The sequence below is a fragment of the Caenorhabditis briggsae genome (genome assembly GCF_000004555.2).
Source record: "Caenorhabditis briggsae complete genome, chrI, whole genome shotgun sequence".
In the NCBI taxonomy this organism is placed as follows: domain Eukaryota; kingdom Metazoa; phylum Nematoda; class Chromadorea; order Rhabditida; family Rhabditidae; genus Caenorhabditis; species Caenorhabditis briggsae.
The window spans coordinates 14,415,288-14,442,338 of NC_013489.2; the positions used below are offsets into that span (position 1 = coordinate 14,415,288).

At 36.5% G+C, this 27,051-nt stretch overlaps 6 protein-coding genes across 6 annotated transcripts in view; 4 read left to right on the top strand and 2 right to left on the bottom strand.

The window, feature by feature from the left end:
* Window positions 1-402: 402 nt before the first annotated feature.
* Window positions 403-6,408, top strand: CBG08011 (the record flags this gene model as incomplete). Its single annotated transcript, XM_002646086.1, has 9 exons — window positions 403-462; window positions 799-942; window positions 1,126-1,281; window positions 1,591-1,788; window positions 3,578-3,757; window positions 4,800-4,952; window positions 4,999-5,078; window positions 5,123-5,414; window positions 6,295-6,408. 9 exons carry the CDS (start codon window positions 403-405, stop codon window positions 6,406-6,408), a joined length of 1,377 nt encoding a protein of 458 aa, XP_002646132.1.
* Window positions 6,409-6,795: 387 nt separating this feature from the next.
* Window positions 6,796-7,608, bottom strand: CBG08012 (the record flags this gene model as incomplete). The annotated part of the gene is made up of 3 exons (XM_002646087.1): window positions 6,796-6,885; window positions 7,276-7,477; window positions 7,526-7,608. The coding sequence occupies 3 exons, from the start codon at window positions 7,606-7,608 to the stop codon at window positions 6,796-6,798; spliced, it is 375 nt and encodes a 124-aa protein (XP_002646133.1).
* Window positions 7,609-8,212: 604 nt separating this feature from the next.
* CBG08013 lies at window positions 8,213-11,270 on the top strand (the record flags this gene model as incomplete). Its single annotated transcript, XM_045241534.1, has 7 exons — window positions 8,213-8,294; window positions 8,338-8,455; window positions 8,540-8,891; window positions 9,577-9,725; window positions 10,145-10,475; window positions 10,772-11,136; window positions 11,183-11,270. The coding sequence occupies 7 exons, from the start codon at window positions 8,213-8,215 to the stop codon at window positions 11,268-11,270; spliced, it is 1,485 nt and encodes a 494-aa protein (XP_045093634.1).
* A 2,173-nt stretch (window positions 11,271-13,443) lies between these two features.
* On the top strand, window positions 13,444-13,920 carry CBG08014 (the record flags this gene model as incomplete). The annotated part of the gene is made up of 2 exons (XM_045241535.1): window positions 13,444-13,482; window positions 13,777-13,920. 2 exons carry the CDS (start codon window positions 13,444-13,446, stop codon window positions 13,918-13,920), a joined length of 183 nt encoding a protein of 60 aa, XP_045093635.1.
* A 412-nt stretch (window positions 13,921-14,332) lies between these two features.
* On the top strand, window positions 14,333-22,623 carry Cbr-spr-5 (the record flags this gene model as incomplete). Its single annotated transcript, XM_045241536.1, has 8 exons — window positions 14,333-14,420; window positions 15,309-15,538; window positions 16,121-16,450; window positions 17,369-17,720; window positions 19,391-19,681; window positions 19,911-20,109; window positions 20,606-20,788; window positions 21,522-22,623. 8 exons carry the CDS (start codon window positions 14,333-14,335, stop codon window positions 22,621-22,623), a joined length of 2,775 nt encoding a protein of 924 aa, XP_045093636.1.
* Window positions 22,624-24,685: 2,062 nt separating this feature from the next.
* The window catches only part of CBG08016, a gene marked incomplete at both ends in the record, with an annotated part of 7,846 nt that continues 5,480 nt past the window's right edge, over window positions 24,686-27,051 (bottom strand). Inside the window, 4 exons of the mRNA XM_045241537.1 lie at window positions 24,686-25,057; window positions 25,104-25,247; window positions 25,570-25,842; window positions 26,740-26,922. Of these exons, the coding sequence (XP_045093637.1) occupies window positions 24,686-25,057; window positions 25,104-25,247; window positions 25,570-25,842; window positions 26,740-26,922 (972 nt within the window). The remainder of the gene's footprint in view (window positions 25,058-25,103; window positions 25,248-25,569; window positions 25,843-26,739; window positions 26,923-27,051) is intronic.

Below are 27,051 nucleotides of genomic sequence, written 5' to 3' on the forward strand. Positions count from 1 at the left end.
ATCCGATGATCTCCCAAGTGGCGCTAAAACACCACGCCGCACTTGCAAAGCGATGGGCGGAGCGTCGGTGGGGGGAGGCGGGAATCAAAGTACGCAAACACCGAGTCTCACTTTTTTTATTCCGACAATAATTTCTCAATAAGTTTATAATCAAATTTCAATTTTATTTTTCATAACTTCTGTTTCAAAAAGTGTATGAATACAATCTGAAATCATAATTTATCAAAAACCGAAAAACAAATTTTTGCTTTTCAGGTGTCAGCACATGACCCAGAATCACGCTTCGTTTCCTCTGATTTTGTTTTTTTTTATATGTACCGTATCCTCTCGACGAAATCTGAAAATTTTTAGAAAACATTTTTTTTTGTTGAAATTGAAAATTTTCAGAAACAAGTTGAAAACATGCCCAAGACCAAATGGCGATTAAACCTGAAATTGGTATTGCTCATCTTTATTGCTCAGGTAATACGGGTTTTTGTATTTTGAGGTTTTCAAAACTTCCTAGTATTCTTAATTTTCAAACCTTCTGAAATTCTCAGAACTTCTGAATGCCCAAGTGTTTTAACTTACTGTAAAACCTGCAATAGGAGGGTCTCCACACTGTCAACTTTAAGCTCAATTATCTCGATTCCTGTAATAGATATCAAAAATGTGTCAACTGATAAAATGTTTGTGATATTATGATAAACAATTTATCAGTTGACCACTTTTTGATATCTTACACAGGAATCGAGATAAATTGGCTCAAAGTTGAACGTTAGGTTTTACGGTATCAAAAAGTTCAAAAAAATCTTGCAGATCCAAATCTCGGAAGCAGTGAAATGTTTCGATTGTGTTGGTATGGATTGTATGGGGAGCTTTTGTGAAGGGGATTACTGTATGATATCACAGTACGCGCCAAGATGGGGGTCAGCTAGATGGGGAGAGCCGGAAATTGTTAAGGTAAGAATTTTTTAATTTTTTAAAATTTTCAATTCCTTTAAAATTAGCTTAAATGTAGAACTTTAATGATGAAATTGACAGTAATTATCTATTCTAGTTTTGATTCTAATCTGAAAAAAGTTTCAAGAAAAAACTTTTTTTTTTGGAATTTTTTCTGAAGAATTTGAAAATTTCCAATTCCAGGGATGCGCCAAAGGGTCCATGCTAGCCAAGGACGTCAGGGACCACTGTGAATTTGCCGAGGATTCAGATGAACCATTCACGTGCTTCTGTAACGGAAAAGACCTCTGTAATTCGAGAAAAACCATTCGAAAAGTGGAGAGAGAAGATGTGGAATTAGTAAGGATCTTTGAAAATGCGCTCCAATAAGAATTAGGCGCAATTTTAAGCCTAAAAACGTTTTTAAAACCAACTTTTGAGCCCAAAAACCATTTTAAAATCATATTTTGACCCAGAAAATCGGTTTTTTCAAAAAAGTGTGCACATGGCCTAGTGGGATTTTTGATTTGAATCTAGGGGTTCCGGGTTCGAATCCCACCAGTGGCAACTTTTTTTGTTTTTTGTTTTTTGAATTTTTATCAAATTTTTAAATGTAAATTAGTCAAAAAAAAAACCAAAAAAAATTCTCTATAGAGCGCATTTTTTCAGGTCCAATGTGTGTGCAATGGAGCGCATTGTCGTAACGACAAAACGTGCATCGGAGAGCTGTGTACTTTTGTGAAAAATCACAAAACGAAACAAGTCGAACAAGGATGCACAAATGCATCAGTGCCATTGATTGAGAGAAGAGCAATTGGATCGTGTATGGCGCCGCCCATTACTGGAGCAATGCATCATGTGGCAAAGGTTTGATATTAGTTTGAAATTACACAGAAAATTAAAGAAATTTTGAGATAAAATCACGAAAAACGATTAAAAATGAGCCGAGTTACAGGGGATTTAAGTTTTACTGAGGCTTAGGAATTTTTGTAGTTTGTAGTCGCCGCCGAGCGCGCGCATAGAAGCTTTTTACTGAGGCTAAGCAACTACAAACTACAAAAATCTCAAGCCGCAGTAAAGACTTCCATGCGCACGCTTATGTTTTCCTGAGGCTAAGTGACTACAAACTACAAAATTTCCTAAGCCTCGGTAAAAAAAAACTTTATCGTTAAAGGGGGACTCCGACCAAAAATTTTTATTGCATTAAAATGTTTGAACAATTGTCTATTTTCCCAATATTATAGCGAAAAAATTCGAAAAAAATACGAAATCCCCGAAAAATGCCGTTAAAAGCGAAAAATTTTCAAAAAAACTTGCTAGGAGGGACGAGGATTTGAATTCCCGCGCAGTGAGAAACCTAGGCCACAGCGCCTGACAACCGTTTTTTCAAGTGGCCGACAGTGGTTTTTTACATTTTCAACCTGCCGTACATGAACACCGCAAAAATCCGGAAAAATTTCCATGTAAGAAAGGCGCTATGATGCCGTGGCCTAGGTTTCTCACTGCGCGGGAATTCAAATCCTTATTTTTCAACGCCGTTTTTCGGGGATTTAAGATTTTTTTGAATTTTTTCGCAATAATATTCGGAAAATACATATTTTTTGAAACATTTTAGGGCAATAAAAATTTTTGGTCGGAGTCCCCCTTTAAGGTGGGGGGACAGGAGATTTTTCGTAGTTTTTTTGTAGCTAGAGTATGCATTCTACCGTGACGGTGTACAACGCTTAATGTCACTATGCGTACAGCTGTCGTCCTCGTCTTTATGTATGCGATCGGGCGTGCGCTTTCTCTTTACCCGCGTGGCTCAGTCGGTAGCGGCGCCGCACCCTCAATCATCGCCTTCACAAGTTCAACTCCTCGAGAGGCATCTTTGAACGGAATTTCGAGAAATTTATTTTTTTCATGTCCCCCCACCTTTAAATTCGAAAAAATAGAAAAGCTTCTAGTTTCCTTAGTCTTCAACCGTTTTTCGGGATTTTCGCGCCAAAATTTCTGGAATTTTTCGCTTAAACTTTTACACCAGATACTACAAACTACAAAACTTCCTAAGCCTCAGGAAAAACAAATTTCACCACTAAATTCCAAAAAATAATTGAAAAGCGTCTAATTTTTTTAGTTTTCAACCAGTTTTCCTGATTTTTGGATCAACATTTTTGGAATTTTTCGTTTAAAATTTTAAATGCAAAACTACAAAATTAGAAAAATTACAATTTTTTTCATTTGTGAGTCGAAAATCACTGGAAAAGGATGAAAATATGCAAAGTTAAAGCTCAATCAAATTTCATTGTGTTGTCTGAATTTCAATGTTTTTGTAGTTTGTAGTTGGTCCGATCAGTTTGAAAATTCTGGAAGATGTAAAACAGACCTAGATTGAAAACTTTGCACTCACAGAAGTTTTCGAAATTGCCTGGTTTTTCAGATATTTGCCGATTTCTGAAGGGCACTCCGCTTTTGTACTAAAAAGTAGGTGTCTTTCCAAAATCGGAAAATATCTTAAAAACTAGGAATTTTCAAATAATTCTGTGAATGCAAAGTTTTCAATCTAGGTCTGTTTTATATCCTCCACAGTTTTCAAAGTGATCCGAAACTTGACAGTCGATATCCAGGCTCTTAAAATGACCTAAAATTCACGAAAAAAAACACATTTCTATTCCAGGAAGCTGAATCTCTACTGGCCGTTGAGTCGTGTATCTGTGGTACGGACTACTGTAACAGTGAAAAACCATCGATTAGTGTTCCGGAAAAAGAAAAATGTAATGCATTGGTTGAAGTGACGACAATGGGAACCACCACTCGATCCGAGAATATCTCATGCACTGGAGAATTCTGTTTTACGGTAAGTGATGTTTAAAGGCGCATAACTTTTTGAGAAATCGGGCTTTTCTGATGAATCAAAATTCAAAATGAAGCTCTTGAAAAGGGCTACAAAACGATGTAAAATTTTAAAAACAGTTGTTAAATTCTTAAACTAATTCCTAGAGTTAAAAAAATCCTATAGTTCTTTTGGACAGTTTTGTTTTACGGTAAGCATTCTTTAAATGTGTACACCTCGCTTTTAAATGAAAAACGTTAAATAAATCAAAATGTAAAATGAAGAACTTGAAAAGAGCTACAAAATGATACTAAAATATTTTTGAGTAGTTACATTTGAAGCCAATTACTGGAGTTGGAAGAATCCTATAGGTTTTTTGTACAATTCTGTTTTATGATAAGTGATTTTCAAAAACGCATAACTTTATTGACAATCGATAGTTCCGAGTGAATTAAAATGGTAAATTAAGCTCTTGAAAAGGACTACAAAAGTATTTAACTTTTTTTTGAATATCCAAATTTTAAGCCTATTTCTGAGGTTACAAAAATCGTATAGTCCTTTTGGAGAATTTTGTTTTACAGGGAAGGATCTTTAAAGGCACACAATATACTGGAAAAATACAATTTTTGAACGAAACAAATTGTGGAATGAAGCTCTTGAGAAGGACTACAAAACGATACTGAATGTTTTTAAAAATAATTAAACTTGAAGCCATTCCCTGGAGTTGAAAGAATGTTATAGTTCCTTTGGAGAATTTTATTCTACTGTGGGTGATCTTTAAAGGCGCATAACTTCTTGAAAAATCAACATTTTCAAATGAATCAATTTGGAAGATGAAGCTCTTGAATTGGGCTACAAAATAATAAAAAACTATATCACAAATCATTGAAAATAGACTTAGAAATTTCTATCTTGATTCTGGAAAATGATTTTTACGGTAAGCGGTGTTCAACGGCACATAACTTTTTGGAAACCTAATATTTTTGAATGAATTAAAATGCAAAATAAAGCTATTGAAAAGGTCTACAAAACCATACTAAACTACCTAACTTAAGCGGAATTCTAGGCCTCAATAAAATCCAAACTCGGTGTTATGTCTTCCTACCGTATCTATGGATGTGCTTCGTTCACTGGAGAAGATGCACTTCCAGAGGAACTCGATCCAACTGGATGTGCCATTTTTACATCGGAGAGTTTGGAAACGAAAACTTGTTTCAAGGTAAATAGACTACAGAGGCTACAAAGACTACAAACTACAATTTCAGACAAGCGATCGGGCGGCTGTTGGTAGAGCACTTGCATCGAAGCAAATTCCAGAGTCGAAGGCTTCGAAACCTTCTAAAGGGTAATTGCTGATTATTGATTGATTTTTAATCGACATTTACCTAGAAAATCCTCGAAATCAAAGCCAAAGCAAGTGGAAGTTGAGTACGATGACGAAGAAGAAGAGGAAGAAGAGGAAAAAGCGGAAAAACCCAAGGGAAAATCACCAAAAAATCGTGAAAAAGCGGCTGAGGAGGCGAAAAAAGAGGAAAAAATCAAGGAGGAAGAAGAGGAGGAAGAGGAACGAGAAGAAGAAGAGAAGGAAAAAGAAGAGAAAGAGGAAACATCTACTAAGAAATCGTTCATTTTCCAAAAACCAACACAACCACCAATTCCAGATGATTCAAATACAACTATGGTACAAAATTCTACAGAAAATTCCAGAAATGTTGAGCAAAAAATCACTGAAAATGGTTGAAAATGAGCCGAGTTACAGGGGATTTTAGCTTTTACTGAGGCTTAGAAAGTTTTGTAATTTGTAGTCGCTTAGCCTCAGTAAAGTGCCTGCCGCGCATTGGAGTCTTTACTGAGGCCTAGACTACAAACTACGAAAGATCTCTAAGCCTCAGTAAACACTTGACACGTAGCGCAGGCGCGACAGGTCGTTTTACGGAGGCTAAGCGACTACAAACTACAAAAATTCCTAAGCCTCAGTAAAAATTTCAATTCGCTGTATCTCGGCTCATTTTCGGCCGTTTTTCGTGATTTTTTGATCAAAATGTCTGGAATTTTTCGCTTAACACGTGAGACTACAAACTACAAGCTACAAAAAAGAAACGTTTCAAATTTCATGATTTTGGAGTCCAAAAGTTTTTTCTCTTTTTTTTCAGATTTGAAATTTTCTGCAACATAACAAAAAAGGATATTTTAAAACTGATGAATTCTTTGAAAAAATCAGAAAATTTGAGCCAAAAATGATGAAAAACGGCTCAAAATGAGAGGAGTTACAACGCTTTGAAGTTTTACTGAGGCTTAGCGACTACAAACTACAAAAATTCCTAAGCCTCAGTAAAATTTTTCGTCGCTAAATTTTAAAAATTTGAAAATGCTTCTAATTTTCTTCGTTTTCAATCGTTTTTCGCGATTTTTGGACCAAAATTTCTGGATTTTTTTGCTTTTCAACCTGAGACTACAAACTACAGAATACGAAAATTGAAAATTTCATAATTTTTGAGCCAAAAAAACATCTTTTTTCGAATTTTAATTCGAAAAAAAAATAAATTTTCTAATTATTTCAGATCACCGTCTTCGTTCTGATCATCATCTGTATTCTCGGCTCTGGCATCGTCTGGAAGTTCGAGCTTCACAAGAAATTGAGAAGAAGCAATTACGATTCGGTTGCCGGAGGATAATTGGTGTCAATTAACGATAATTAATTCCCTAGTGATTTTTTTCCGATTTTTTACACAGATTTTCTATTCTACAGAGAGCCTAGATTTTCATTATTTTTTCATCTCAAAACCCACCAAAAAATTTATTTTTCACTTATTTTTCCATTTTTTTTATCCTAATTAATTTATTTTTTCCCTAAATTTAATAACCCCCTAACTATGAGTAGTTTGAAGAGCTATAATCGCTAATTTTTTGCAATAATTCCCAATTTTTCGATTTTTTTTTAATTTTCAAAAAACAATTTTTTCAATAAAAATCATCCAAAAAAGCACAATTTTCTGGGACAACAAATGGATAATAAATCAACAAAAAAACAAGAAAAAAGACACGTGGCAAAAAACGAAGAATCATTTGGAGACGGTGGTGGTGTCGCGCATCTGAATCGAACGCAGTTGACGCTTCTTGGTCTTTTTCAGCTTGTGAATCTTGGTGATTTTCTGGAAAAAATAATATATTAAAAAGCTGAAAACTCAAGCCAAAAATTACTAAAAGCGACTACAAACTACAAAATCTCCTAAGCCTCAGTAAACAAATTTCACCGCGAAATTCAGAAAAAAAAAGAAAATCTTCTAATTTTCTTAGTTTTCAACTGTTTTCCGGGATTTTTGAATTATATCAAAATTTTGAACATTTTCCGCTTAACACCAAAGACTACAAACTACAACATTCTCTAAGCCTCAGTAAAAACAAATTTCAGTGCTAAATTCAAAGAAAAGCTTCTAACTTTCTTAGTTTTCAACTATTTTTCGGGATTTCTAGCTCGAAATGACTGGAATTTTCAGCTTTTTTCACAAAATCTTAATAAAAGATGGCAATTTCTAGCTCACCTGCACAATTTCCGACTTTCTCTCGTTCTCCAGACGTCGCTTCTCCTGCTCCTCTTTTCTCTCCTTCCTCTCCTGTCTCTCTTGAACCGCACGCTCTCGAATGTTGTCCTGGAAGCTTTTGACCATCTCTTTTTTGGCTTTCACCTCCATCTTCTTCTCCCACGACGTCTTCAGAGTCTTCACTTTTTTGATGGTTGAGTGTCTGAAAATTCTAGGAGTTTTAGGGATTTTTGAGGTGATTTTTAGGTACTTTTTATCCTGTTTCGTCTTCCACCATCTGTTCGATTGACACGTGTCGTTGACTTTCAGCAAATCTGCTCCCGTTGCCACCATTTTTGTGCTGAAAATTGAATACTAGACGAAAACTTCGAGTTTGTAGCATTTAAAAATGTTTGAAATCGCTGAAAAACTGATATTTAAAATGTGATTTTAAGAAAAGTAAGTTTTAATGACCTGAAAATCCGTTTAAGCCAAAAAAAAAGAATTTCATGAAAACTACAAATTTTTAGTGTTAAAAACTATTTTTAACAGTTGAAATTTCAAATTTTCAGTAGAAAATCAGGGGGAATTTTTCGAAAAGTCCCGAAAAACGATGAAAAAAAGAAAAAGTTTAAACTCCTCAATTTTCCCTGAAAACTTTGGATTTTTAGAGGTTGAATAGGTTTCTAAATCTTAAAATTTCAATTTTTTGCTTGAAAATCAGTTTAGAATCTCTGAAAATTTCGAAAAAATCGAAAAAATAAGCTAAAAAGGGAAAAATTCGCCGAAAAAATATCGAATTTCAAGAAAGTCCAATGGAGCGCGTTTGCATTTTCCGGGCGTTTTTCAATTTTTTCAACCAATTTTCTGCATTTTTCGGCGAATTTTCAGAGTTATTGCTTGTTTTCATCCTTTTTTCTCAATTTTTTTTAAAGAAATCTCACTCTTCAGACCAAAAATGCCCACTCAATTCATCCGAAATCGGTCGGCATTTCCACAGGGCAGTCATAATGATATGGACGATTTTCAGTATCAAAATGGTGATTTTTAGGCTATTATTAGCTTTAAAACTTAGATTTTCAGATTTTTCCCAGCTTCCATCATCTGCTTCAGGGTATTCTGAGCCACAAAATTACTCTCCTCCGCCTGGAAAATCGACAACCACTGATCCTCTGGCTGGAGCGCTTTTAGGTCTATCAGAGTAATTTTTAACCTTTTTTCATGAATTTTAAAGCAAATCCGATGTTTAGCTAAGAAATTATTTTTTTTCAATTTTGTCCTTCAGCGTCATTACAAAATCCCTGATTTCCCATCCGTGCTCAGTGATTCGTCGGCAGTGTCAAGTCCATCAGAATGCTGCATCTCTCCATCTCACCCCTGTCACTTTGATTCCTGTTATCTGTAATTCTGTGGCTAAAGAAGGAGTTCAGACGTTTTGGAAGGGAGCTCTAGGGTCCAGTGTCCTCTGGGGACTCACGAATGTTACCGAAATTGTCTTGGGCGATTTACTGGGTCTGCCACGTACCTTTGTGATGAATGGAAGTACTGAAAAGTATTGGAGACATATTGTGTTGAAGGGTGTCACCTCTGTGGTCATGACACCTTTCTACATCTCCTCCTTTATTGAAACTGTTAGAGTGAGTTGGAAAATTCCAGGAATTTTGAGCTAACAATCACGAAAAACGGTTGAAAATGAGCCAAGTTAGAGTGGATTTTTGTTTTTCCTGAGTCTTAGGAAACACCGTAGTTTGTAGTCTCTGAACCTTAGTTAAGTGCCTAGCTCAAATAGGTGGACTACAAACTATAAAAAATCCAGAAATTCTGAGCCAAAAATCATTGAAAACGGATGAAAACCAACCGACTTATGGTATTTTTAAGTTTCACTGAGGCTTAGGATATTTTGTAGTTTGTAGTATAAGCCTCAGGAAAACTAGCGCGTGCGTTCACTGAGGCTTAAACTACAAACTACAAAATGTTGTAAGCCTCAGTAAACACTTCACTGTACCATAGCCTTTACAGAGGCTTGCGAATTTCTGTAGTTTGTAGTCTAAGCCTCAGTAAACCTACCTCTAGATTTACTGAGGCTTAAACTACAAACTACAAGATTTCCTTAGCCTCAGGAAAACTCAAACTCGCTGTGTGCGAGTCTCGCTGTGTGCGAGTCTCGCTTTTACTGAGGCTTAGCGACTACAAACTACAAAAATTCCTAAGCCTCAGTAAAAAACTATTTTGCGGAAAAACTCAATTTTCCACTGATTTTTGTGATTTTTTGGCTTAAATTGTTCAAATTTTTTGAAAAACCTACAAATTTCAAATTTCCAGAGCGAATCGGGCATCGGCGGTGAGGACAACAAAATTCTGGATGTGCTGGTGAAGGGTGTGGATCGAATGCGTTATTTTGTGTCGACAGGACGGGACGCTTCGCGGAAATTCTCAATTATTCATCTCGCCGTTCCAACGGCTGGTTTTCAGTAAGAAAATTACTTTTTTGGCTGAAAATTTGTCAGAAATCATATTTCAGAAATCCCGGAAATTGATTTTTTGGTCGAAAATGATATTTTTGGCCCAAAATTATCAAACATTATATTTTTAAAACCAGGAAACGAATGAAAAATTCAAAAATGAATAGTAGAGTTTTGGAATTTGAGTTTTTGGCTTAAAATTTGTCAAAAATGATATAAAAATATCCCAAAAGTCTGAAAATAACCCTTTTACTAATTTTTCAAATTTTCTAAAAATAAAAAGTAGAAAATTTACATTTCAGAGTCGTTTTTGGTCTGAAATTTGTTTAAAATTAAAATAAAAACATCCCGAAAAATCTGAAAATGGCCTGTTTTTTGAGGATTTTCTATATTTTCAAACTCAAAATTTTCGAATTTCAAAATTGCAGAGTTGGTCACTACATGCTCCAAACCGCGCTTTACAACCAGTTCTTCCGAATGGCCACCCGTTATGTAAATCGAAAACCGGCTTCCGAGAAAACCACGTATCACGATTTCCTGCCCCAAATGTTCGCTCAGACGTCGTCGATGGTCCTCACTGACCTAATTTTATATCCATTTGAGACTATTCTGCACCGGATGTATATTCAGGGAACTAGAACGCTGATTGATAATATGGACACTGGAATGTCGGCTGTCTCGATTACTGTCAAATATTCGGGATTCTTTGATTGTGTGAAGAAAGTTCTCGAAACCGAGGGATTTTGGGCACTTTATGCGGTAAGAAAGCCGTTTTAAGATGCTTAAAACTGAAAATCTGCCGAAAATGCATGTAAAATAGTCAGAAACAGACCCATTTTTCTTAAAAATGTGTAGGAATATATAAGGCATATCAGAAAATGTCACAAAAGCCAGACGCCAGAAATTAAAGGAAACTTGAGTCAGGGTCTACAGGTGTCATAAAAGAATAGATATGCTCTCATGGGAAACGATCAAAAGAACTTCAAATTCCAAGTCTAATAGCTCCTTTATCGACATTTTTCCGAAATTCAGACGGAAATTCACATTATTTTCAGGGCGTTGGCGCAGTTCTTCTCGAATATTCCCTCCATCAAGGTCTCCAACAACTGGTACGCGCCTGCTTCGACCGAGGATCCGAATTGCTGCGAAAGGCAACCCAGGGCCACCCCGTCGTCCAATCCTCCCAAATCACACCGCCAATATCTGCGAAATCCAGTTTCAACGGACCCATAAGCAGCTCTTTCCCACCGGCAGGCGCTGCTGCGATGTCTCCAATGGGTACACCTAGAAAACAGTCTAGTCTGGCCACGCCCTCTAAGGATCCCACTGAATTCCCGACTTTCGGAGAAACGGTCAGCCAAATGGGGAGCAGTCCGTATTCAAGCCGGCCAAATGTGTTTGGAAGTCCACCTAATAGACTGTGAGTGCGAAAAACCTAGAAAAATCCATCAAAATCAATTTTTTAGGCCCAGATCCACTCATGACTCCACCCAAAGCCTCCCGCCTCTCCAGTTGAACATTCGCCCATCTTCTGGCGATCCATTTTCGGGATAATCCTTTTTTTCTATTGATTTTTTTTCATTTTTTGCCATTTTTCTTTATTTTTCTCGGTGTGTATTTCTCTAAAATTAGACAAATCTCAGCCAAAATTGCGATATAAATTTATTTTTCTTCTTGATACGGTAGACAAACTCCGCAAGTTTGCGTGCGGTGTTTGCACACATTGCGCAACACCTCACATTTCGTGTTGCAATAAAATGAAGCTATTTGAACAGGTTTTTGTGGATTTTATTGATTTTTTAACCGATCTTTGAAGCCAACGTTTTTTAATGGAATTTTCGAAATTTTTTGGGTTTTAAAGAGGTTAAATAGTCGATTTTCGATGGAATTATGGGGAAATTAGGTCCGGAAGTGATTTTTTTGGAATTTTCTCCATTTTTGCTCATTAAAACTTCGATTTAATCGGAAATTTCGGGAAAACACGATTTTTTAATCCAACAGCCATCAATTCTTGGTTTTTCCCTGTTTTTTTACTTTTTTCTGATTTTTCAGGATCTTTTCCGCTTATTTTTCATAATATTGATAGGATATAGGCAATCCGTTTTTTGTGCATTGTTGAAGTTTAACTTGTGTGTGAAGAATTTTCCTGAAACTCTGGGAAAAATCAAGATTTTTTTTTGATTTTATAGCCAATAATCACCAATTTTCCAGTTTTTTTGCTGCTTTTTTATCTTTCTTCAGGACCTTTTCCGCTGATTTTTCAGAAATTTCCATTCTTAAGAAAGAATTCTTCCAGAACTAGGCAACTATGGCTGACAATTGGGACGACGAGGACTTCGAACCCGAGGTGTCCACCTTCAAGCGAGAAGAGCCGGCTCCAGCGCCAGTGGTGCCTAAAGATGTGCCTGAAAAGAAGGCGGCAGCGCCGAAAACCGCCGCAGCACCGAAAAAAGCGCCAGCGTTCGCCATGGAATCTCTCGGAAGAGAGTTGACAGCCGCTGAGAAGGAGGAGCTTCAGAAGCAGAAAGATTTGGAATTGGCTCGCGATCTTTTCGGTGATGACGATTTTGAAGGAGATGATTCCAGAGGAAGCTATGCGAATATCTCATCCAAAGTGGATTTCGAGTACTGGGGAGAGCGCGTCGGGGATTTTTGGCTACGAGGCATAAGGCTGCCAATTATGGAGATATGATTGGAAAGCTGTTGGGTGCGATTACCGAGGATTGTGAGCTTTAAAATAGAATGATCTAGAAAGAAAGCGGAAATTTCAGTAACGCCTGCTGATATTCAGAAGATGGTCACCTACCTTCAACAAATCAGTACTGCAAAGAAGACCGCGGAGAAGCAAAAGGCGGTTAGTCCATTTCGACCTTTTTTTCATGATTTTCATAGCAGGTTTCTGGAAATTCCAGCTTTCTAGCTCATCTAGCAGTCGAGTTATAACTTTTTGAAGATTTTCGGTCATAGTAAGAGCATCTGAAGCTAAAACTACGATTTTTAAAGCCAGCTTTTTCAAAACTAGGCTATAAACAGGATTTTTCAGCTGAAAATATTATGCTTGTCTGAGAAAAAAAAATTGAGACGCAGAGAAAAAGTGTCTGCGTCTCCACCGTTTGTGTGCTATTTAGGATCTCCGCTTTGATATCGCTACCGTATTCAGACTGCAAAAAATACTCTAACCTTTTTTTCTCAGACAAGCATATTACCATTTTAAGACTTTTCAAGCTTTTATAAATACATTAACTGTCTAAAAGACGCCTTTTTTTCAGTTGATTTGCGGCCATTTTGACTGTTTTTAGGTCTGGAGCTTTAGGGGGAATATAAAACAGACCTAGATTGAAAATATGTATTCACAGAATTTTTTGGAAATTTATATGTTTTCAGCTATTTGCTGACACCCTTTTCAGTCCGTTTTGGTTATGAAAACGTTTAAAAAGCTCAAAAGTTACGAAAAAAAAAATCGTTGAAGTTAGACCGATCGGGTGTTTTGATCGATTTCAAATTTTGTACTCCTCGTGGACAAGCCATCGCGCGAAATTTGAATTTTCGGGGTTAAAGATAATTTGACCACCAGAAAATAGATGTTTTAGAGCAAGAAGGGATTCAAAATCGGTGTTTTCCATCTCGAAATTCTTGTATTTTGATAGTTTTCCCGATTTCTGAAACTAAGGATGTTCTAAAAATTCTGTGAACGCAAAGATGATCCAGGCTCCAAAAAATTGCCAAAATGGCCGCAAATCAACTGAAAAAAGACGTCTTTTTGACCGTTAGTGTATTTATGAAAGTTTGAAAAGTGCTAAAATAACATTTTCAGCTGAAAATCCTTTTTCTAGACTATTTTTTACATATTTCACTTTGAAAATAGTAAGTTTTCGTGTGTTTGTGGCGAAAATGTTTTTTCTAGCCTACTTTTGACATATTGTGCTTATAAAATCTAGTTTTTGGCTTTGAAAATGCTCGAAACTAGTTAGAATTACTCCATTTTTATCAAAATTAAGGAATTCGGCTAATTATCGCGACCTCAAAAACCCTAAATTTGCAAAAATCCCCTATATTCCAGAAAGCCAATCCAGCCGCGGCTGCTCCAGCTGCTGCCAACAACAAGAAGAACCAAAAGGCGACGTTGAAGGTGACCAAAGGTAACGACAACATGTACGACGACTACGGAGGCGCAGATGACTATGATGACTATGATGATTATTGATTTTTTCTGTTGTTGTTCTGTCCTAGACTGTCCAGCTGGCCCCCTTTTTCTTGTCGTTTCCCCCTATTCTTCTCAAAGCACACACAACATTTCTGTCTTCTGAACGTTCGATTACGGTGATTCATTGAGTTTTTCTAGTTCTTTTTTTTTTGGCTTCTTCTGAAATCATACAAAATACCCCAAAAATTATCTTGTTTTCCCCCTTTTTCCTTGTTTTTTGGTTTTTTTTTCCTTCAAAATTCTCCCCCCTCAGAAATGTTTCTTCCGGCAGAATAAAGATTTCTATGTGTTAATCCGAGATTCAGAAAATACAACTCTGTGGAACCTACAAAGAATTCTACCTTCTGAACATCAAAAATTCGATAAAAACTACAAAATCCGAAACCCACGTGGCACTTTTTCAGGAAAAACAATGTCTTCTGAATCGAGCTCTTCAGAATCGTATCCAGATGAAGAGATATTGAATTATGAGGAATTTGGACCGATGGTTGACGATAATAGTAAGGGACTGGGCTACAAACTACAAAAAATTCAAAAAAATCATCGAAAACGGTTGAAAATGAGCCGAGATACGGCGATTTTTGAGTTTTACTGCGGCTTAGAAAATTTTATAGTCTGTAGTCTAACGCACTACAAACTACAAAAAATTCCAGAAATTTTGAGACACAAATCGTCGAAAACGGTTGAAAATTGACGAAATTAAGATTTTACTGAGGCTAAGAGACTACAAACTACGAAAATTCCTAAGGGTCAGTAAAATTTGTAGCGCGCTGGGGTGATTACTGAGGCTTAGGGAATATTGTAGTTTGTAGTCATTTAGCCTCAGTGAAACCAATGGCGCACATTAGAGTCTTTACTGAGGCTAAATGACTACAAACTACATTAATTCCTAAGCCTCAGTAAAATTTATGGCGCGCTGGGGGAGTTTACTGAGGCTTAGGCTACAAACTACAAGCTTTCCATAAGCCTCAGTAAATACTCCAGTGCGCCGAAGGCTTTACTGAGGCTTATGATTTTCTCTAGTTTTTAGTCATTTAGCCTCAGTAAAAGTGTCACTAGGTTTATTGAGGCTTATACACTATAAACTACAAAAATTCCTAAGCCTCAGTAAAATTTTCCTCCGCCGGAAAATCTCAATTTTCACCGATTTTTTCGACGGTTTTTTTCTCAAAATGTTCAATTTTTCAATCACTACAAACTACACAAATCACCAAAAACTGACTGTTTGAAATTTTACTGTGGCTAAGAGACTACAAACTACAAAAATTCCTAAGCCTCAGTAAGAAAAATTTTACACAAAAAATTTTTTCCCACCGCCTTTTCAGCGGATTTTCGCTCAAATCTCGAGTTTTCCAATGACTACAAACTACAAACTACAAAAATTCCAGAACTTCGCAAAGCCGCCGAGGCCGCCCGTCTTCCGTTCGATCGTCCGACGGAGCACGAGTTGTCATTTTTCCCGGAGCTGTGGGAGTCTCAACAGTCGGTCGAAGTGTTTCTTTTGCTTCGAAATACGACACTTGCCACGTGGCAAGCCCATCCATCGAAAGAGTGTACAGCATTGGAAGTGAGGAATAATGTATTCGCACCGTTTAACTCGGATTTGGACTTTATTCAGGTAAATAAAGGCAAAAATAGTCGAAAATCGGTCAAAAGCAGTCAAAAATCGGCTTAAAACGGTGGAAAATTTGTCTAAAATAGCCTAAAATGAGGTCGAAAATAGTCAAAAAACCATATAAAATAGTCTGCTCAAAATTTGTCTAAAATAGGCTTAAAAGAGCCTGAAATAGGTCTAAAATAGTCTCAAATAGGTCCAAAATAGCTCAAGATAGACTTAAAATAGTCGAAAAAAGGTCCAAAATAGTCTGAAATAAGCCAAAACTTATCTAAAATAATCCAAAATTGACTGAAAATAGTCAAAAATTGACTCAAAATAATAAAAATTTGGCTTAAAATAGCCCGAAATTCGGCTAAAATAGTCAAAAATAGGTTTAAAATGGTCTAAATTGGTATAAAATGGCTAAAAATTGGCTTCAAATTGCTCTAAATCAATCTTAATTGGTCTAGAATTGATCTAACGTAATCCTAAATAACTCACGACGATTTTTGCAAAAATTACAATACAAAGCATCAAAATCTTACTTTTAGAGAGAAAAGACTACACAAACTACAAAGACCACAAACTACACCCTATTTTCAGAACATTGTCCAATACCTAACCCGCCACGGTATAATCAACTACGGACGGTACACTAGAACAACGAAAATCAGTCGATTCCTAGTGAGAAGCGAGCGGAAAGTGATTGTAATCGGTGCGGGAGCAGCCGGTATCTCAGCGGCCACTCAGCTGACGTCGTTCGGATTTGATGTGATTGTTCTGGAGGCACGAGCCAGAATCGGAGGACGAATTCAGAGTTTTAAGACGAAACGAGGGAATATCATTGAGACGGGAGCTGATACACTTAGACATGTTGAGTGCTCACCAATGGCTGCGTTGTTGACGCAAGTGGGACCACAGGGACAGAATCAGGTATGTAGGATATTGCCTTTCATTAGATAGTTCCCAAAATTTCAGTGATTTTAAGTCGAAAACGAGCGAAAACGGTTGAAAATTGGCTGTGAAACGCGAAGATTTCAGTTTTACTGAGGCTTAGGAAAGTTTGTAGTTTGTAGTCACTAGCCTCAGTGAAGTGGAAAGTTATGAAAATTGCTAGAATTATTACAAATTGTGAAAATTCAAAAAAAGACCAAAAAATCATAAAAATCAGTTGAAAACAGAGATTTTTATTTTACTGAGGCTTAGGAAATTTTGTAGTTTGTAGTCTAAGCCTTAGTAACATTTCAATAGCTCTTATTTTCAACCGTTTTCGATAAATTTTGTGTCCAAAATTTCTGGAATTCTCTTGTAGTTTGAAGTCTAAGCCTCAGTAAAATTAGCAGCAGGTTTACTGAGGCTTAGACTACAAACTACAAAATACCATAAGCCTCAGTAAAACTTCAAAAAGTATCATTTTTAACCGTTTTCAATGAGTGTTTTTCCAAATTTCTGGAATTTTTGTAATTTGTAGTCATTGAAAATTGGAAATTTGAGAGAAAACCCGCTAAAAATCGAGTTTTCGCCGAAAGAAAATTTCTACTGAGGCTTACGAAAATTTTATAGTTTGTAGTCTAAGCCTCATTAACTGTTTCCGACATCGTTTTTCGTTCGTTTTCTAGCGATTTTGCTCGTTTTTTCTAGCATTTTCTAGAAAAATACTGAAAAAAACTATTCTGAAATAAAATTCAGTCAAAAAAGTACTGAAAATTTCAGAATTTCAATCTGAAATTCTCAAATTAAATTTTTTAAAAATTTGCGCAAAATTCAAAATTTGATTTTAAAAAACCACTCCAAATAGATCAAAAATTGCTCGGAATTCGTGAAAATCGCCTGAAAATTCAGAATTTTCAGGCAATGTTGGACGAGCACGCCGTGTTCGACTTCACAACGATCTTCTCGGATGGAAAACCACTGAACGAGGACAAAATCAACATGTTCCTGAGACATTACGACGCATCGAAGGGTGCTCTTCAGTTTCAATCGCATCAGAAAGAGCATCGAGATGAGAACGGGCGGTGGATTTCGAGACAACAGGCGTACGAGAATATAATCAATATGTGTGAACGGGGGACACTTATCAAGTACTATAACCATACGAAACAGTTGGAAGAGGTCGCACGAGCCAAGGAATTGCATTTCAAGCAGATGAAAGTGGCCAGGAATACAGCTATTATGGCTGAGAATCGATTGAAACGAATGGAAGGTGAGGGAATTCTGGAAAAATTGGCCTAAAATTGCATTAAATTGGTCGCGAGTAGTTCAAAAAGCATCCAGAAAGGTGTAATAGTCATGAAAATTGATCCTAAATTGCACTTAATTGGTCTGAAATTGCTCAAAAAGTATCCAAAATGGTCCTAAAACGTTGGAATACCGTCTAAAATGACCTTTAATTGGTTTAAAATGGTTCTTAAAATACCAAAATGAATGAAAAATTAACCAAAATATGTTCAATATTGCTCTGGACTAGGTTGGGATACTGAAAAAGAGAAATTTGGGTTGATAGAGGGGTAAAATAGGTCAGAATCATCGAAAAATGTGCTCAAAATGACCCAAAATAGCTCAAAATCTATTAAAAATTAAGATTTTTTCCTATTTTTTTGCAGAATTTTCAGATCTTTTCAGGATTTTCAGATGTTTGTGAAGATTCTTTTACGATTTTTCCGGTCTTTTTCGTCTGAAATTTGACAGAAGATAACTGTAGATTACTGTAGAAAACCAAGTATTTCGTAATTTTTTTTGTTGCAAAATTTTATCTGCATTTTGACGTGATTGTGTTTGCAAAAACGAAAATAAGATTTCTACAGTAACCTAGAACACTATCCCGTCAAATTTCAAACAAAAAATTTGGAAAAATCGAAAAAGGATCTTCAAAAATAGCTGAAAACCCGAAAAAGGTCTAAAAATTTTGCGGAAAAGTCGAAGAAAAAATCAATTTTGAAATCGAAAAATCTCAAAAAAATCGCCAATTTTTTGGAATTTTCAGTTTTGGAGGAAATTCAAAATTTGCGATTTTTTTTGAATTTTTCACGTTTGTATGTGAATCTACATATTTTTCTACACACTTTTGATCTAAGTCCCTCCTTTAAATTGCCCTAAATTGGTTAAAATTGTACTAAATTGGTCTGAAATAGTTCAGAAAGAAGCTAAAAAATGGTCCCAAACCGTCTGAAATTGATATGAAATTGATGTTTCATGGTCAGAATGGACCAAAATGAATGGAAAATCATCTAAAATACCTTCCAAATTGACCTAAAATGGTCCGAAATTCTGTTCCAAATTTTTCGGCTGATTTTGAACTATTTTAGACAATTTTTAACCAATTTATAACATTTTTAGTTAAATATTTTTGACCGATTTGATACTATATGGGACCATTTTTTGATTTCCATCTACTTTCCAGCGCCATCTAAGCTTTTAATTTCCATTTCCAGCCAAATTTCAGCGTTTTCTAAGCATTTTTGACATATTTAGCTCTATACTTTTCCGGTTTTCAGCTAATTTTCAGCGTTTTGAAATCGTTTAAAGACAATTTCAAACCAATTTGAACCTAGAAAACAATTTTCACATTATTTTTGACATATTTAGCGGTATTTTTTCCGATTTTTAGCTGATTTTCAGCGCTTTCTAGGCAATTAGAACACTTTTTTGAACCTAAAAACCACTCAAATTCGAATTTTCCAGGGAAAGATGAAACTGAAATTGATCCACCCCACCGTAGTTCCCTTTTCGACTGATTTTCGACTATTTCACCTTTTTAGTTAATTTAGGATTATTTTTGACCGATTTCCAGCTAATTTTCAGGATTTTTAAGCAGTTAATGACTATTGCAAGCAAATTTCGAGCCTAAACATAACTAAAATTTCATTTTTCCAGGAAAAGATGAAACCGAAATTGATCCCCTCCTCCGTCGATCCCTAAAACGAGACATTGTGACAGCTTTGGATAAGTTTGAAGAGATATCAAACGCCTACGAAGCTGCAGAGAGTAGTTGGCAACTGCTCTCCTCAACACCACAAGCCAAACAGTTCATGCATCCGGGATCGGACTTCTCCACGTATAATTTCATGTTGGGATTCGAAGAGTATCTCATTGGAGCGCAATTGGAAAAGGTGCAATTCTCGGCGGATAGTGCTGTCAATAAGAGTCTGGGAGTCTCCACGAGGAGTACGTTTTTCTCCTCCTTTTTTGAGTTGAAAATCGGCTAAAATACCATAAAAATCAGTCTAAAACAGATTCGTTATGACAAAAAATACGAAAAATTGGTTCAGAAATCAAGTTTCGATCCAAAATTGTTCTAAAATGACTTTGAAAAGATTGAAATCGGTCTGAGGACAGCCTAGAACAGATCTATTTTTGACCTATTTTTCCTCTATATCGACCCCAAAACTTTCAGTATCCCAAGGACTTCACGCCCTGCTGCTCCACCAAGTCCGTAATCGAAATATGGAAATTCTGTTGAATAATCGAGTGATGGATATTGACTATAGTCGAGAGAACGATGTCAAATTGACAGTGAAAAATGAAAAAGACGAAATCGTCGAGATGGACGCCGCGTTCGTTGTATGCACTCTGCCGATTGGGGTGTTGAAAAAGTGGGGGTTTTTTTTGCTGGAAAATTGGTCTGAAATCTAATTTTTAAGCCCAAAAATCGATAGGAAAATCAAAAGCCACAGAAAACTGCAGAATTTTTTCAAAAAATTTCCCTGCAAAATTCGAATTTCCCGCGAAATTACGGACACTGAAAAGTAGACGTTTCTAGCTACATTTTGACATTTTTCCGCAATTTTGGATTACTGTAGCTTGGAAAATACGCAAGCACCGAATTTCAGCGAATGTGAGATTTTGAGCTCATTTCGCGAGTTTAGACTAATCAGACTATGGGAAAAACGAATTTGGCAGTGAAAACTGTCATAAGTGGCATTCTTCAGTGTGTTTGCAGACTTTTTGAACTACAGTAGCCTGGAAATTGTTGAAACCTTCCAAAATTCGGCGCCGGACAGTTTTTTTTTTTGATTAACAATTAAAAAAAATTCTTAATTAAGAAAAAAACGTTTCAACTACCAAAATTTCGAATTCCCGCCTTTCCAGAACAATCATCAACGATGAACGTGCGCCAACGTTCACTCCACGTCTTCATCCGAAGAAGATTCAAGCGATTCGACGAATGGGAAGTGGCCTAGTCAACAAGTGTATTCTGGAGTTTGAGAAGGCGTTCTGGACAACGGCGACGAGCTCTAGAGCCAGTCAATTTGTCACCGTATCACCGAATGTGTAAGTTTTGCTTTTTTTCAGAAAAAATTCCAGAAAAATCGAACTAAAACGAACGAAAAACGGCGTCGTAGACTTTTACTGAGGCTTAGACTACAAACTACGAAAACTTCAAAAATTTTGAGACGAAAATGATTGAAAACAGTAAAAAATGAACAAAGTTAGAAGAGTTCCAAATTTTACTGAGGCTTAGGCTACAAACTAAAAAGTTTTCATTAGCCTCAGTAAACCTAGTGTTATTTTACTGAGGCTTAGGAAATTGTGTAGTTTGTAGTTGCCTAGCCTCAGGAAAGTCAGAGCGAGATTACTGAGGCTTAGACTACAAACTACAAAAATTCGTAAGCCTCAGTAAAACATGATTTGCGTTTACTGAGGCTTAGAAACTACAAACTACAAAATTTCCTAATCCTCAGTGAACACTCCAGAGCGACATAGATTTTACTGAGGCTTGCGAATTTTTGTAGCTTGTAGTAGTTGTAGCTTGTAGTCAGTTAGCCTCAGTAAAATTTCAAAAAATGTTAGTTTCTTATCGTTTTCAATGATTTTTGTCTCAAAATTTCTGGAATTTTTGTAGTTTGTAGTCTCCTAGCCTCAGTAAAATTAGTTCTATTTTTGTGACTACAAACTACAAATTTCCCTAAGCCTCGGTAAAAAATTTGAGTCTGTAACTTTGTTCATTTTCAACCGATTTTAATGATTTTTAGCTTATTTTTTTCGAATATTCCAAAATTTTCAGCAAAACCCGTGGCTGCCTATCCATCTGGTCATCAACTCCCAAATCCACCGTCCTAACCACCTACATCATTGGCGAGAATGCGGATCACGAGTTGCCAGACGAAGTGATTGTTCAAAATGCAATGACAGTTCTCCAGAAGACGTTCGGACACCAATGTCCACGATCTCCAGTCTCCGCGCATGTGACACGTTGGCAAAACGACGAATTCGCGTTTGGATCAGGCAGTTATATGAGTCTTCTAACTGAAAAATCGGATTTCGACGAGTTGATGAGACCTCTGGAGACCAAGGATGGCAAGAATCGAGTGTATTTCGCAGGAGAGCACACTAGCCTCGCCTACAACTCCACCGTACAAGGAGCATGGATTTCTGGAGCCAGGGCGGCTGCTGAGCTGACAAATGAGCATATTGGAATCGGTTTTGTGGATATGGCGGCGATTGAGAGGGCGGAGATGGGAGAGGAGGACTTGGAGGATGATCAGGACGAGAATGCAATCATTGAAGTGGATCGAGATGGACCTATGAGACAGGAAGATTATGAGCAATTGGAGAGAATGGAAATTGAGGCGCAGATGCAGCTACACGAGGCATTGGCTGCTATTGAAGCGGTGCAGAGTGCTGGAGAAGCCGTTAGACGGGGTACTGGGGAGCCGATTGAGGGATTTAGAAGAGGTCCAAGGACTCCGGATTCTCAGAGAGTGTTTGGAGCCGTTCAACGAGTACCGAATGTCCCTTCAGAAGCTATGAACACGTCAGAATCCGTTCCAGAAGCTATGGACACTTCAGATGCCACAGAGAGCATCCCAGAAGCTTCGGAAAATATCACGTCGCTTGGATGCGAGTCAGAAGGCGTTCAGAGCACTTCAGAAGCTCTAGACGCCATTGGGAATGCTCCAGAAGCACTGGAGATCCCAGAAGAAGCTTCAGAAGCTCAGGAGGAGGACGTCCCAGAAGCTTCTAACGCTCCAAAAGACATTCCAGACTCTCCAGATGTCAAAATCGATGCTCCCGAAGCTCCAGAACTTGCTCCAGAAGACGTTCAGGGACCTTCAGAAGAGCCACAAGCCAAAAAAGCGAAAATCGATGAGGAGAAAGATTCTTAACATTTTTTTTGGTTTGTATTTTCCTTTAAAATTCTCGAAGTTCAAAATTTTTCGCTGATTATGATCTCGCGCTCTGACGCACTTCTCTCAAATTGTCATTGGAGCGCATTTTGAACATTTCTTAATTCAATTTTCAAGTCCTTGTCTCTGTTTTTATGTGGTGCATAATGAACTCTCTGTATTCCCCCTTTTTATAGACTACAAACTACAAAAATTTACGAGAAAATTTCAGAAAAAAAACGAGAAAAATCGCATTGAAACGAGCGAAAAACGAAGTGAAACGGTTCTTTTACTGAGGCTTAAACTACAAACTACAAGATTTGAGTTAGCCTCAGTAAACACTCCAGCGCGCCGAAGCTTTTGCTAGCTTTTTACTGATGTTTAGCGACTACAAGCTACAAATATCTCTAAGCCTCAGTAAAAAAATCAATCCTCTGTAACTTGGGTCATTTTCAACCGATTTTTGTGAATTTTTGCTGTAAATTTGGTTTTTTCGCAATTTTAGGATTCAGGATGAAATATTTATTTTTTGCAACAGATTTCTTCTCTATAGAATTTCTTGTCGCACTTCTTGAAGCTGTGTAGATATTCGCTTTTCGCACAGCTGTCGGACTTGTTGAAGATGTTACGGTAGCAGGAAACCACGTGGCAGGAGGGGTCGAGCTGGAAAATTTCGAATTTCCGGAGATTTTGCATTGGAGCGCATTTGCAACTTGTAGATTTTCAACAAAAAAAATTCAATTTTTGCCGAAATTTGCATTAGAGCGCATTTTCAACAATTTGAATTTCAAAAAATACCTGCAATGGTGGTACCATTGGATTTGGCATTTTCCGAGCAATCGGAGGAATTTCAGATTTTCCGAAAGTCAGAAATTGGAAGAAAAATATTAAAATTGGGAAAATTTTCATTTTCGGACTTTTGGGAATCGGAAAAAAAGGGAAAATTTATACGCACATGAGGAGAGAGGGGTACTTAACATTTTATTATTTATTTTTTATGTGAAAATATAAATTCTAGGTGATCGAATTTCAAATTTTATGAAGTCAAGAGTTCAAAAATCCTTTGAAAAAAAAAAGAGAAATAGTAATATGAACAACTCTGAAAAATCTAAAATTTGATTTTTTTTTCCTCGAAAACTTTCAAGTATTTACGAAATTCGAATTCCCCGCGAAAAAATTTAGGTCCGGATACTGAAAAGTAGACGTTTCTAGCTTCATTTTGACATTTTTCCGCAATTTCGGATTACTGTATCTTTGAAAGTACGCAAACACTGAATTTTTGGAAATTTGAGATTTTGAGCTTATTTCGCGAGTTTAGACTAATTTAAGTATGGGGAAAACGAATTTGGCATTTTCAGTGTGTTTGCGGACTTTTTGAAATACAGTAACCCGGGAAAATTTCCAAATTCAAAAAAATTCCATATTTTCATATGAAAGTTCGATTCCCCCACAAAATTTGGGTCTGGACACTGAAAAGTAGACGTTTCTAGCTTCATTTTGGCATGTTTCCGCAGTTTTGGACTACTGTAGCTTGGAAAGTACGCAAACACCGAATTTGGGATTTTGAGCTCACTTCGCGAGTTTATACTAATTGAACTATGAAAAAAACGAATTTGGCAGTGAAAACTGTCATAAATTTCTGTTCTTAGCTTTTGCAGACTTTTTAACTACAGTAACCTGTGAAAATTTGAGAATGTCCAAAATTTCGTTACGAAATTCGAACTCTCTGCAAAATTTGGCTTTGGACACTGAAAATTAGATTTTTCTAGCTTCATTTTGGCATTCTTTGGATTACTGTAACTTGGAAAGTACGCAAACACCGAATTTTTGGAAATCGAGATTTTGAGCTTATTTCGCGAGTTTATGCTAATTTGACTATGGGAAAAACGAATTTGGCGATGAAAACTGTCATAAATAACATTTTTCAGTGTTTGCGGACTTTTGCAACTACAGTAACCTGGAAAATGTTTTTTCTGAAAATTTAAAAATCTCAATTTCTAGGTAAAAAGACAAAACACTTCATTTCACACAATAAAAAATCGATAAACCAATAAAATAATCACTACTGTGTCGTAGTTGGTGATTTCGACTGAGTGCTAGTCGGTGGACCAGAAATGGGCGGAGCCGAATTTTGAGAAGGCGATGGGACCGAAGTGACAGATGTTTGTGGTGGTGGAAGGGGCGGAGTATTGAGGGGCGGAGTCGGAAGGGACGGAGCTTGAGAAGTGGGCGTGGCTTTGGGAGATCCCACGGGTACTGTAGACATGCCAGTTGGCAGTTGAATGCCGTTTTTATTCTTCCGACGAAATGAGAAAAATTTTCGTTTCGATTTTTTCGATTTTTTCGATTTCGACGATTTGATCATTCCTCCGTCTTTGGACTTTTTTCGACCCAATGTGGTATTCATTGTTTTTTGACGGTCGTTGGATTTTTTCTGAAATTTCGGAATTTAAAAAAATCTTTAAAATGTCTCGTTCTACCATTTCCAATGGGATGACTCCAGAAGTTGGTCCAATTGGTGTCTGATTTGTCTCTTGTTGCTGATTTCCGGCTGCCAAGCAGTTGGTGTAGATCGTACGCATTTGACGTTTCACAGTTTGAAAATTGAATCGAGTTTCGGGATTCTGAAATTTCGGATTTTCAAATTTTGATTCGAAAATTCAAATTCCCCGCGAAATTTGGGTCCGGATACTGAAAAGTAGACGTTTCTAGCTTCATTTTGAAAATTTTCGGTAATTTTGGATTACTGTAGCTCGCAAAGTACGCAAACACCGAATTTTCGGAAATTTGAGATTTTGAGCTTATTTCGCGGGTTTAGACCAAATCGACTATGGGAAAAACGAATTTGGCTATGAAAATTGTCATAGATGACGTTTTCAAAGTGTTTGAGGACTTTTGGCACTACAGTAACCTGGGAAATTTCAAAAAATTCCAAAAAAAGCTCACCCTATCACAACAGGCATCAACGATAGCCAACAACTCCCAGGGCTCTCCATTTCGGATTCGATGTGGAGCATCAGATGTCTTAATGTGCTCCTGAGCATCTTTGATTCCCATTGGCCACAGGGGTTTGTGAGCACAACGAGTCATCATCTCAGTCAGTAGTACTCCATAAGACCAAACGTCCGTTTTCTCATTGAATGTTCCCGTTAGAAGGGATTCAGGGGACATCCAACGAATCGGCGCTTTTTTTATCGATTTTTCTATCACTTGGGGACCCTGCAATGGGGGTTTTGTAGTTTGTAGTCTTTGTACTTTATAACAGTGTTACACTTTGAACTGTTCATGTTTTCCGGATTTTCTCGATTTTCTAAATTTTTGAAATTTTGGGAATTTTCCGGTTTTTAGAATTTTTGATTCAAAAATATTCGGAAACTCGAAAAATTTTGAATTCCATGACTCTATTGTAGTTTGTAATCTTTGTATTCTTTGTAGTTCGGAACAAATTATGATTTCTAATTTTCTAGTTTTCCTGTTTTTCCCAGATGTTGAATTCAAAATTGCAAGTCATTATTGTAGTTTGTAGTCTTTGTAGTTTGGTACAAATTGATCAACTTTGCGATTTTTCCGATTTTTTGAATTTTCGAGTTTTTGGAGTTTTCTGATGTGTTAGTTTTTACTTTCTTAGGATTTTTGAGTTTCAAAAAATATCGGAATTGTGTAGTTTGTAGTCTTTGTAGTATTTGTAGTGTTGTAAGAAAATGGAACTTTGGTACAGGAGTATTTTTTTTAATTTTCGCATTTTTAAATTCCAAAAAATTCGAAATTTCAAGAATTTTAAGTTTCTGAAGAGTTTGTAGTCTTTGTAGTTTTGGTAGTGTAGTTTGTAGTATTTGTAGTTTGGGACAAATTTAGACTTCGAGTTGTTTATATTTTATATTTTTTTTTTGCATTTTTGAATTAAAAAAATCAGACATTTGAAAAATTCGAAATTCGAATACTTCAGTGTAGTTTGTAGTCTTTGTGATTTGGTACAAAGCGCTAGTTTTCGCAGTTTCTCGGATTTTCAGATTTTTAAAATATTTTAATTTTTTTCAAATTGTTGAATTTTTCAAAAAGCGGAATTGTGTAGTTAGTAGTAGTTCGTAGTCTTTGTAGTCTTTGTAGTCTACCTACCAATCTCGACAGTCCAAAATCCGAGATTTTCGCCTTCAAATCCTTCGTAATCAAACAGTTCCGAGCGGCCAAATCTCGATGAATCACATTTTTCGAGGCGATATATCTCATTCCACACGCGATATTCATTGCGAAATAGATGATTTGAACCTTTGAAATTTTCAGATTCGATTTCAAAAGTTTCTGAAAAAAAAAAAAAAAAAATTTTAATTTTTTTTCAAAAAAAAAAAAGTTTTTTGTTTGAAAATTTTTTAAACTTGAAATGTTTCATTTTGGGTTTCTGAATTTTTCATTTTCCCACCTTTTATCGTT